The sequence below is a fragment of the Hemitrygon akajei genome, chromosome 2 (genome assembly GCF_048418815.1).
Source record: "Hemitrygon akajei chromosome 2, sHemAka1.3, whole genome shotgun sequence".
NCBI lineage: Eukaryota > Metazoa > Chordata > Chondrichthyes > Myliobatiformes > Dasyatidae > Hemitrygon > Hemitrygon akajei.
This window is the reverse complement of record NC_133125.1, coordinates 191,828,321-191,840,513: the sequence shown is the minus strand read 5'-3', so window position 1 is coordinate 191,840,513 and position 12,193 is coordinate 191,828,321. Positions and strand designations below refer to the sequence as shown.

The 12,193-nt window shown below is 49.3% G+C and overlaps 1 protein-coding gene across 2 annotated transcripts in view; it reads left to right on the top strand.

The window, feature by feature from the left end:
- The window catches only part of LOC140719418 (zinc-binding protein A33-like), a 28,208-nt gene extending 16,567 nt beyond the window's left edge, over window positions 1-11,641 (top strand). For both annotated transcript variants that reach the window (XM_073034075.1, XM_073034066.1), the window contains one exon: window positions 11,023-11,641. In XM_073034075.1, the coding sequence (XP_072890176.1) occupies window positions 11,023-11,558 (536 nt within the window). In that variant the 3' untranslated portion in view covers window positions 11,559-11,641. The remainder of the gene's footprint in view (window positions 1-11,022) is intronic.
- Window positions 11,642-12,193: the final 552 nt, after the last annotated feature.

Genomic DNA, 12,193 nt, shown 5'->3' with positions numbered 1-12,193 from the left:
GATGCAGTCTTGTTCACCATCCTCTTCTATCACTGGCTCATTTGCCATATTGGCAACGCCCATATGCACTGGTGCATTCCAGCCCATGCTTTCTGCAGGTACACTTTAGCGCATTGCACCCTCCTGAACAGTTGCAGTGAATCATCTGAATAAGTACCTCTGGAGCAGACCTTTTGTCTGTCATCGCTGGAACAAGTTTTTCCCCTTCTACCCTCCATCGCCACTCAGACGGCTCCATTTCATCACTACAGCCCATCACTCCATAATCTGGTAGTAAGTCCGCAGGGAGTGAAATTTACAGGCCGAGGTGGCTGGTGGCAATCTTTTAGGCGTGACAAAAGTCTTACCTCTCGCAACTTTCTTGCAGAGCATATTGTATCTGATGGATGCCAGGGAGTCGTTCTGATTTCCATTGAACAATGCCACCACTGCCCTCCAGCCAATGGTTTCCACAACATCCTGACCTTGCTTTGGTGAACAGAATGCTTTCAAACAGTCTCTGATTCCCTTTTCTTTCTTGAAGATTCTTTGGAACCCCGATTTCTTTCCGATCCCAAATACTCTGAGTTGCTTCTGGTAAAGGCATGGCGAAACAATAGATCATTACAAGCTGCTTCTCCAAGTATCTGCTTAAGGACCTCGATATCATAGGCATTTGATTTTGCCTTGTCCGAGCGGAAATAGAGTTCAGTGCCGTTTGTTTCCACTACATGGTAGAGCAAGAGTACGAGGAGATCTGTGTCTTCTCCAACGAGGGCGGTAGATTTGAAAGCAGACATTGTGATGGCTGCTTTTGTGATCTCAACGTCGGTATTTCCTTCACTTTGAATCACTTTGCAGCCTCTCTGTCGCAAACATTCCATGAGCTGGATAATTACCTGCTTGTTTACCTCATTCGACAAGAATCCTTTTTTCCAACAAATTTTGTCATCCCTGTAACGTTCACCTTGTTCGCATTCAAATTTCTACTTGGATGCTGATGAGTACAGTCCTTTATGCTTGGCCCAACCCCATAACCATCAAACACTACAGTGGCTCTGGCACAGTGTTTGACAGTGAATGAGGCGTGGTCATCTGCAACTGAACTGTAGGTACACCACTCCGTCCATTTTAAACAGTGCAGAAGTGATTCCCCCATCTAGAACAGAGTGATCTGTCACTGGGACCGTCTGTATGAGAGCACTGTCCGATTTGGAGGTGACATAGTTCTATATCGGTTCTGCCAGTTGTGGCTTATCCAGCTGGTGCAAGATGTTCTTTGCTTCAAACAAAGATCGGATAAGGACAGAGTTCAGAGTTCATCACTTCGTCTAGCTGGAGATCACCTGTCTGTGACACAACTAGCAACCTCTGGAATAACAATACTGGATCTATGGTACAGTCTTCAGCAACCTTGACTGCCCTGCTGGATGCTAGTGTCTTGACCTTCAAACTCCTTTTGTGCAAATACGAGAAAACAGAGTGTCCGTCCATCTTCCTATGTCATTTCCTATTGCGAACAGGTCATGTACATTGACATCCTCATTTGCATAAACCCCTGTGATGATGTTGCGCAATGATTTATCATCCGAAAATGGTGATAAAATACTCCCTGCAGCTGTTCCCATTCACATTTTATACCACAATTATGGCACTACCATTGTCAGGAACAGTGAAATATAGCAAAATAAGACAGATATGGGTCCAATTCTTTTCAATGGCAGCCATTTTTTTACATCAGATTTTTTGACTTTCCCATGCTCTGTTTCTGTCCAACTTTTGAGATGTTGTTCGATATGTCTGAAAGTACAAGAAATGACCATAAAACTTTTTTTGCAATTCTTTTTGGGGTAGGGGTATTTTGGCGCTACATCGCTACATTGACAGCATTATCTGTACCTACTTCCAAGCACATTAAAACCGTGCCCTCTCATGTTAGCCATTTCAGCCCTGGGAAAAAGCCTCTGACTATCCACATGAACAATGTCTCTTATCATCTTATACACCTCTATCAGATCATCTCTCATCCTCTGTCACTCCAAGGAGAAAAGACCGAATTCACTCAACCTATTCTCATAAGGCATGCTCCCCAATCCAGGCAACATCCTTGTAAATCTTCTCTGCACCCTTTCTATGGCTTCCACATCCTTTCTATAGTGAGGCAACCAGAACTGAGTACAGTATTCCAAATGGGATCTGACCAGGGTCCTATATAGCTGTAATATTACCTCTGGGCTCCTAAACTCAATCACTTGATTGCTGAAGGCCAATGCACCGTATGCCTTCTTAACTACAGAGTTAACCTGCATAGCAGCTTTGAGTGTCCTATGGACTCGGACCCCAAGATCCCTCTGATCCTCCACACTGCCAGGAATCTTACCATTAATACTATATTCTGCCATCATATTTGACCTTCCAAAATGAACCACCTCCCAGTTATCTGGGTTGAACTCCACCTGCCGTTTCTCAGCCCAGTTTTTCATCCTATCAATGTCCCGCTGTAACCCCTGACAGCCCTCCACACTATCCACAACACGACCAACCTTTGTGTCATCAGCAAATTTACTAACCCAACCTTCCACTTCCTCATCCAGGTCATTTATAAAACTCACGAAGAGTAGGGGTCCCAGAACAGATCCCTGAGGCACACCACTGGTCACAGACCTCCATGCAGAATATGATCCGTCCAACTTGATGCTTTCCAAAAGCTGCAGCACATCCTCTTTCTTAGTATCTACATGCCCAAGCTTTTCAGTCTGCTGTAAGTCATCCCTACAATCGCCAAGATCCTTGCCCTAGTGAATACTGAAGCAAAGTATTCATTTAGCACCTCTACTATCTCCTCTGGTTCCATACACACTTTTCCATTGTCTCACTTGATAGGTCCTATTCTGTCATGCCTTATCCTCTTGCTCTTCACATACTTGTAGACTGACTTGGGGTTTTCCTGAATCATTCAGGCACCAAGGCCTTCTCAAGGCCCCTTCTGGCTTTCCTAATTTCCTTCTTAAGCTCCTTCCTGCTAGCCTTTTAATCTTCTAGATCTCTATCATTACCTAATTTTTTCAATCTTTCTTGACTAGATTTACAACAGACTTTGTACACCATGGCTCATGCACTCTACCATCCTTTCCCTGTCTCATTGGAATGTACCTATGCAGAATTACGCTCAAATATCCCCTGAACATTTGCCACATTTCAGCCGTACATTTCCCTGAGAACATCTATTTCCAATTTATGCTTTCAAGTTCTTGTTTGATAGCCTCATATTTCCCCTTACTCAATTGAACACATTCCTAGCTTGTCTGTTCCTATCCCTCTCCAATGCTATGGTAGAGGAGATAGAACTGTGATCACAGGAGACAGAATTGTCTATATCCTGTGCCTTCTGAATTGCTTCCAGAAGTTCCAGCCATTCCTGCTCTGCCAATGTCCCTGCCAGTGTTTTTTTCCAATCAATACTGGCCAACTCCTCTCTCATGCCTCTGTAATTCCCTTTACTAAACTGTCATCCTGATATATCTGACTTTAGCTTCCCTGCAAATTCCAGGGTGAATTTGATCATATTATGATCAGTTGTCCCTGAGTCTTTTATCTTAAATTATCTAATTAAATCTAATCAATACCCAATCCAGAGTAGCTGATCCTCTTGTGGGCTCAATCACGAGCAGCTCAAAAAAGCCATCTCATAGGCAGTCTCGGAGTTCTCCCTCCTGTAATCCCGCATCAGCCTGATTTTAACAATCTACCTGCGTACCCATGACCATGGTAACATTGCCCTTTTGCCATGTATTTTCCATCTCCCATTGTAATTTGAAGGCCAAGTCCTTACTGCTGTTTAGGGGTCTGTATACAACACCAATCAGAGTCTTTTTACGCCTGCAGTTCCTTAGCTCTATCCACAATGATTCAACTCCTTCTGACCCTATGTCACATCTTTCTAACGATTTGATTTCATTTATGACCAACAGAGCAATGGAGCCCCATCTCCCTTCCTGCCTGTCCTGTCAATACAATGTTTATCCTTGGACATTAAACTCCTTGCTGTAATCTTTCATCCATGATTCAGTGATGCCTACAACATCATACCTGCCAATCTGTAACTGTGCTGCAAGTTTATCTACCGTATTCCGTATACTGCGTGTATTCAGATACACCTTCAGTCCTTTTTCAATTTTACGTTGCAGCTCATCCTGTTGAATACAATTTTTCCCTATCAACAGCCTCTCCTCACTACTCATTGCCTCTGTTTGTAAACCAGCTACCTCATCTTCAACACTATTATCCACCTTTCCTACGATACTTCCTGCATTGAAATATACGCAGCTCAGGACACTATTACACCGTGCTCAACCATTGGATTCCTAACTTTGTCTGAGGTCTTACCTCCACAACCTCTCCACTAACTGTTCTGGCACTCTGGTTCCCATCCCCTACAGTTCAAACTCCACTTCCCATCCAGTTTAAACTCCACTGTGCAGCGTTAACAAACCTTCGCACTGGGATATTAGTCCCCTCCAGTTCAGGTGCAAACTGTCCCTTCTGTACAGGCCCCACCTTCCCTGGAAGGAGCCCAATGATGCAAAACTCTTCTGCCCTCCTCCCTACACCAACTCCTCAGTCACATATTAAACTGTATAATCTTGCTTGTTCTGGCCTCACCAGCACATGACATGATTAACAATCCTGAGATCACAAAGCTGGAGGTCCTGCCCTTTAACTCAGCACTTAACGCCTTGAACTCCCTATGCAGATCCTCGTCACTCGTCCTACCCATGTCATTGGTACCAATATGGACCACAACTTCTGGCTGTTCACCCTCACACTTAAGAATACTGAGGACTCAATCCGAAACATCCCATTCGGGAATCTCATTCTCACCCACAGAGCCTCCTGTCCTTTCCCCCATCTAACAAATCCCCTATCACCACAGCATGCCTCTTCTCTCCCCTTCCCTCCTGATCCACAGAGGCAGACTCAGTACCAGGGACTTGACCACTATGACTTTCCTCTGTTAGGTCATCCCCCCCCCCCCCCCCAGACCATATCCTAAAAGATATAGAGAGGGAGAGCCACAGGGGTACTCTCCACTGGCTCCTAAACCTTTCCCCTTCCTGACTATCACCCAGTTTCTGTGTCCTGCACCTTGGGTGTAACTACCTCTCTATATGTCCTGTCTCTCATTCGTTCAGGCTCCCGAATGATCTGGAGTTCACCCAGTTCTGGCTACAACTCCTTAACGTGGTTTGTTAGAAGCTGCGGCTGGATGTACATCTCACAGTTGTAGTCATCAGGGACACTGGAGGTCTCCCTGCCTTCCCACATCCCGCAAGAGGAGCATTTGACTGTCCTGCCTGGCATCTCTACCGTCCTGGCTGAGCAGATAGAAAGATGAGAAGGAATCAATTTGAGCTTTTCTTTCCTTTGCTTTCTCTGTGTGAAGCCTCGAAGAGCAAAAGCCTGAAGGTCACCACTCTGACGATGTCCACTCGGACGGTGTCCACTCGGACGGTGTCCACTCAGACGATGTCCACTCTGACGGTGTCCACTCTGACGGTGTCCACTCTGACGGTGTCCACTCGGACGATGTCCACTCGGACGATGTCCACTCTGTCGATGTCCACTCTGACGGTGTCCACTCGGACGGTGTCCACTCTGACGGTGTCCACTCGGACGGTGTCCACTCTGACGGTGTCCACTCTGTCGATGTCCACTCAGACGATGTCCACTCTGTCGATGTCCACTCTGACGGTGTCCACTCGGACGGTGTCCACTCTGACGGTGTCCACTCTGACGGTGTCCACTCGGACGGTGTCCACTCGGACGGTGTCCACTCGGACGGTGTCCACTCTGACGGTGTCCACTCGGACGGTGTCCACTCTGACGGTGTCCACTCGGACGGTGTCCACTCGGACGGTGTCCACTCGGACGGTGTCCACTCAGACAATGTCCACTCGGACGGTGTCCACTCGGACGGTGTCCACTCGGACGGTGTCCACTCGGACGGTGTCCACTCAGACGATGTCCACTCAGACGATGGCCGCTGTGCTTGCCCGTCTTCCTTTAATTTGCTCTTACTAATCAATCCCAGATGCCGATTGGTCACTGGTTGCTCTGCAGCTCCCTTAAAAATCTCTCCCCTCTCACCTTCCCTCTCTGCCCTCTGGTTTTGGACTCCCCCTTTCTGGGGAAAAAAACCATGACCTTATGTCTGCCCCTGATTTTATATACCTCGGTAAGGGGTCACCCCTCAACATCCATCACTCCAGGGAAATGTCCCCAGCATATCCAGTCTCTCCTTCTAACCCAAGCCCTCCAGCCATTGTTACAGCCTCCTGAAGGTTCCTGACCGGTGTAATGACATCTTCCCAGAGTCGGGGAACCAGAAATGCACACAATACTCCACGTGTGGTCTATGATCAACATCAACGGCCTTGGTGAAGTTCATGTGGACAATGTCTACCACCCTGTCCTGGTCAATCCTCTCTGTCACCTCTTCAACAAACTGGAATTTGTGAGACATGATTTTCCATGCACAATGCCGTGGTGACTGTCCCTGATCAGTCCTTGTCTTTCCAAATGCAGCAGGCAGGATGCAGGGAGGATGTTTCCCCTGTCTGAGGGGTCGAGGGTCAGGGGTCACTGTCTCAGGATGGGTGAACCCTCAGAGGATGGTGTATCTGGAATTCTCTGCATCGGAGGCTGTGGGGTCTCAGTTATTCAGTTCATTTAAAGTCACAGAGTCATCGTCGTACAGCAGAGAAAAAGGTCCTTTGGCCCATCACCTCTGTTCTGACCTATTTAGGTCAGTCTCCATCTGTGCCTTGTCTATTGAAGTGTCTGTCTGAGTGTATTGAAAACACAGTGATTGTATCTGATTCCATCGCCTCCTCTGGCAGCAAGTTCCAACATCAGCCACTCCCTGTTCAAATAAACTCACCTTTAAACTCCTTCCTCTCACCTCAGACATGTGAGCTCTTGTATTTGATCCCCCTCCTGTGGGAAGAAGATTTCAACCATCTGCTCAATCTAACCCCTCATAACCTTATATATTTCTGGCAAATCACCCATCGGCCCATTTACCTGCATTTGGCCCGTATCCTTCTAAACCTTCCCTGTCATCATTTCTCTGTCCCAGGTCTCAACTCCTCTTCTGTGCCAGTTCCACAGGGCCCTCAATTCCCCCGTGTTACAGAAGATGATCGACCTCATTTTCTACCACATTACGGAAGCAAATGTGTTGCAGGACCTAAAATGCAGAAAGGTAGATAAATCCCCAGGTCCTGATCAAGAGTATCCCAGGACATTGTGGGAAGTTCGGGAGGAAAGTGTGGAGCCCTTTTGGAGATATGTGTGTCATTGATAGCTGTGGGTGAGAGGCCAGAAGACTGGAGGGAGACTAATGTTGAAACTTTATTGAAGACAGGCTGTTTGGAAAAGCCTGGTTAGCACAATGGTTTACAGTACCAGTGACCTGGGTTCATGTCCCGTCACTGCCTGTGAGGAGTTTGTACGTTCTCCCCGTGACCGTGTGGATTTCCTCTGGGTTCTCCGGTTTCACAGTCCAAACGCGTACCGGTTGACAGGTTAATTGGTTATTGTAACTTGTCCCATGGTCAGGCTCGGATTAAATCAGGGGTTGCTGGGTGGTGGGGGTCATTGTAACTTGTCCCATGGTCAGGCTCGGATTAAATCAGGGGTTGCTGGGTGGTGGGTGTCATTGTAACTTGTCCCATGGTCAGGCTCGGATTAAATCAGGGGTTGCTGGGTGGTGGGTGTCATTGTAACTTGTCCCATGGTCAGGCTCGGATTAAATCAGGGGTTGTTGGGTGGTGGGGGTCATTGTAACTTGTCCCATGGACAGGCTCGGATTAAATCAGGGGTTTCTGGGTGGTGGGGGTCAAAGGGCCGGAAGGGCCTATTCCGTGCTGTATCTCAATAAATAAATTACAGCTGATGAAAGTGCAGTAGACATCGTCTCCATGGAGTTTAGCGAGGGATTTGACAAGGTAGCAGAGAGTTAGATCACATGGGATACAGTACGATCTGGAATAGGATACAGAGTTGTCTGGGTGGAGTCCTGTGACCAGTGGTTGTTCTGCAGGGATCGGTGCTGGGTCCACTGTTTCTCATCATTCCTATGATTGATTTGGAGAGAATGTAGGTGATGTGTTTAGTAGGTTTGTGAAGGACTCTAAAATTGGTGGTTTCATGGACAGTGAAGAGGTTATTTATTTATTTAGAGACAGTGTGAAACAGGCCATCCCAGACCAACGATTCGCTCCACCCAGCACCCCAACTATTTAAAACCAGCCTAATCACGGGACAATGTACAAAGACCATTTAACCTACAAACTGTTATGTCTTTGTACGAGCGTCACAGAGTGATAGAAACTAACAGCACAGGCCCTTCAGCCCATCTGCTCTATACCGAAACATTTAAACTACCTGCTCCCATCGACCTGCACCGGGACCATGGTCCTCCAACTCCGACCATCCATGTACCGTCCAAACTTCTCTTAAGTGTTTAAATCGAGCTTGCATACACCACTTCCTCCAGCAGTTCATTCCACCTTCTCACGACACTCTAAATGAAGAAGTTTCCCCTCATGTTCCCCTTGAACTTTTCATCTTTCACCCTTAACCCATGACCTCTGGTTGTAATCCCACACACCCTCTGTGGAAAAAGCCTGCTTGCATTTACCCTATGCTTACCCCTCATAATTTTGTATACCTCTATCAAATCTCCCCTCAGTCTTCTATGTTACAGGAATAAAGTCCTAAACTATTCAATCTTTCCTCATGACTCAGGTCCTCCAGTCCCAGCTGCATCCCTGGAAATTTTCTCTGTACTCTTGCAAACTTGTTTACATCTTTCCTGTAGCTCGGTGACCGAAACTGCACACAATATCCCAGATTAGGCCTCACCAACATCTCATAGAACTACACATAAAATCCATCTCCTGTACTCAATACTTTGATTTATGAAGGCCAAAGAAAAGCTTTTTATTATGTCCCCATCAACCTGTAACACCACTTTCGGTGTATTCTGGACCTGTGTTCCCAGATCTGCTGTAGAACAGAGTCCTCAGTGCCCGACCATTCACTGTGAAAGACCGACACTGGGGTCCTACCGAAGAGCAACAGCTCACACTTGTCTGCATTAAATTCCAGCTGACACTTTTCAGCCCATTTTCCCAGCTGCCCCAGATCCCACTGCAAGTAATGATGGTCTTCCTCGCTGTCCACTCCTCCCCAATCTGAGGGATGAATCGGGAGCACCCGGAGGAAATGCACGAGGTGACAGGGAGAAAGTACAAACTCCTTACGGATGGTGTCGGAATTGAACTCTGAACTCCGGAACACCCTGAGGTGCAACAGTATTGTGTTATCCACTACATAACCCTGTTGCTCATCGTTTATCCAAGATTACAGCAAGTTCTTGATTCATTGGGTCTCTGGGCCATTGGATGGAAATTGATTTAAATTCAGAGAGATGTGGGTGTTGCATTTTGGAAGGTAAACCAGGACAGGATTTACACATCAATCGGGGGCCCTGGAGAGTGTTGTGGAACAGAGAGACCAGGAGGTGATTACCTTCATCAGTCAGAATACTGAGTACAGGATCTGGGACGTCACGTTATGAGTGTACAAGACATTGGGAAGGCCACATTTGGAGCAGAGTAACACACACAAACTGCTGGAGGAACTCAGCAGGTCAGGCAGCAGCTCTGGATATGAATAAACAGTTGATGATTTGGGCCAAGGTTTTGTGTGTGTTGCTTTGGATTTCCAGCATCTGCAGATTTTCTTGTCTTTATGATTTGGATCAGTCTGTCCAGTGCTGGTGATCTTTCTATAGGAAGAATGTCATTAAACTGAGAGGGTATAAAACAGATTTACAAGGGTGTTACTGGGACTGGAGGGTTTGGGTTATAAGGAGAGGCTGAATATTCTGGGTCTTTTTCCTGGAGCTCAGGAGGCTGCCAAAGGAAACCGTAGAGGTGGATACAATGATTTAAAAGACATCTGGACGGGTACGGGTTGGGGGGGGAAAGGGTTAAAAGGAATAATGGGCAAATACAGGCAAATAAAACTAGTTCATTATAGTGAGTTGGTCGTCACGGATGAATTCTGCCTTACCTCCTCTTTAAATGCCTCCAGTGTTCACTCACCCCATCCTCATCTGGATCCAGTTGTTGCTCTATTCCTTCCTCACACCCGTTTCCACTGCTATCTCTCGTCTTTCTTTCCAATCTTGAGGAAAGGTCTCGGCTGAAACATCGACTGTACATCTCCCTTATCACACGCCGCTTGACCCGCTGAGATCCTCCAGAATTTTGTGATTGTTGATCGGGAAAAATCCGCTCTCCTCCTGGAAAAACCTCGGGAAGATGCTGGTTGTCCATCCGCTGCGTTTGGGTAAATCCCCGGGAAAGGGTCCTGTCGCCCACCCGATCCCGGGGCCGCGCTGCCCGAGTCTCCCCCCGGTCCCCGGGGCCGCGCTGCCCGAGTCTCCCCCCGATCCCCGGGGCCGCGCTGCCCGAGTCTCCCCCCGATCCCGGGGGCCGCGCTGCCCGAGTCTCCCCCCGATCCCCGGGGCCGCGCTGCCCGAGTCTCCCCCCCGATCCCGGGGCCGCGCTGCCCGAGTCTCCCCCCCGGTCCCGGGGCCGCGCTGCCCGAGTCTCCCCCCGATCCCGGGGGCCGCGCTGCCCGAGTCTCCCCCCGGTCCCCGGGGCCGCGCTGCCCGAGTCTCCCCCGATCCCCGGGGCCGCGCTGCCCGAGTCTCCCCCCGATCCCGGGGCCGCGCTGCCCGAGTCTCCCCCCGATCCCCGGGGCCGCGCTGCCCGAGTCTCTCCCCGGTCCCCGGGGCCGCGCTGCCCGAGTCTCCCCCCCGGTCCCGGGGCCGCGCTGCCCGAGTCTCCCCCCGATCCCCGGGGCCGCGCTGCCCGAGTCTCTCCCCGGTCCCCGGGGCCGCGCTGCCCGAGTCTCCCCCCCCCCCCCGATCCCCGGGACTCTCTAATTCTCTGCTTCTCCCCCCAGTCTCTGTCACCCTGGATGTGGAAACGGTGAATCCGGAGCTCGAGGTGTCTGAGGATCGGAAGAGTGTGAGACGGACCGAGACCCGGAGAAATCTCCCTGACACCGGGAAGAGGTTCACAAACTGGCGTTGTGTGCTGGGATCGGAGGGATTCACATCGGGGAGACATTACTGGGAGGTGGAGGTGACGGGGAATCGGCGCTGGGGTCTGGGAGTCGCCGCAGAGTCTGTGAAGAGGAAGGGATGGGTCACACGGAGTCCGGAGACCGGATTCTGGATCATCAGGCGGCGTGATGATGACGTGATGCGGGTTTTCACCTCCCCTGAGTCCCGTCTCCCTGCCGGTCCCATCCCCGGGAGGGTGGGAGTTTATCTCAGTTACGAGTCCGGGACAGTTTCATTTTACAACGCGGAGACCAAGTCCCATCTCCACACCTTCACTGGGAATAAATTCACGGAGAAACTTTATCCTTTCTTCTGGACTTGGAATGTAAACGAGTGGCTGAGAATCTGCTCCGGTTCCGCTCCGGATCTGTAAACGGGTCGGGTCCGGGACCGGCGTCAGGAGTCAGTCAATGTAAATATAAATGTGCAGAGAGTGAAATAAACACGATGTGAGAATTATCGATCCATTAATTTTAACTCGTTCATCGCATCAGTCAACGGAACAGAAACACTGGGGATTCAGCAGCAGCCGCGGGCGGCGGGTCCTGAGCTCCCCGGCTCCCCCGGGTGCTAAAGTCCACCCGCCCCGGGACAGGTGAAGTGGGACAAGTGGTGGTGATGGTGTCTGGGAGAGGGAGGTCAAGGTGAATCTTGCAGAGGTGGGACACGTGATGGTAACAGGCTGGAGAATCTCAGCGTGTCAGGCAGCATCTATAGAGAGAAATGGATAATTGACATTCTGGTTCCGTTCCCTTCAATTGGGCTGAAAAGAAAAGGAGAGGTGACCGGTGTGGAATGATGAAGGGAAGGGTGGGGTAAGAGCTGGCAGGTGATGGGTGGATCCAGGTGAGGGGGTGATTGACAGATGAGGGAGGGGTAGAGGGTGGAAATGTGTCAGAAGCTGGGAGGTGAGAGATGGCAGTGACAAAGATGATGGAATCTGTTCGGAGATGAAAGTAGAGCCAGAATAAAGGGAACGAGGTGGGGGAGTGTTTGGGGGATGGGCAG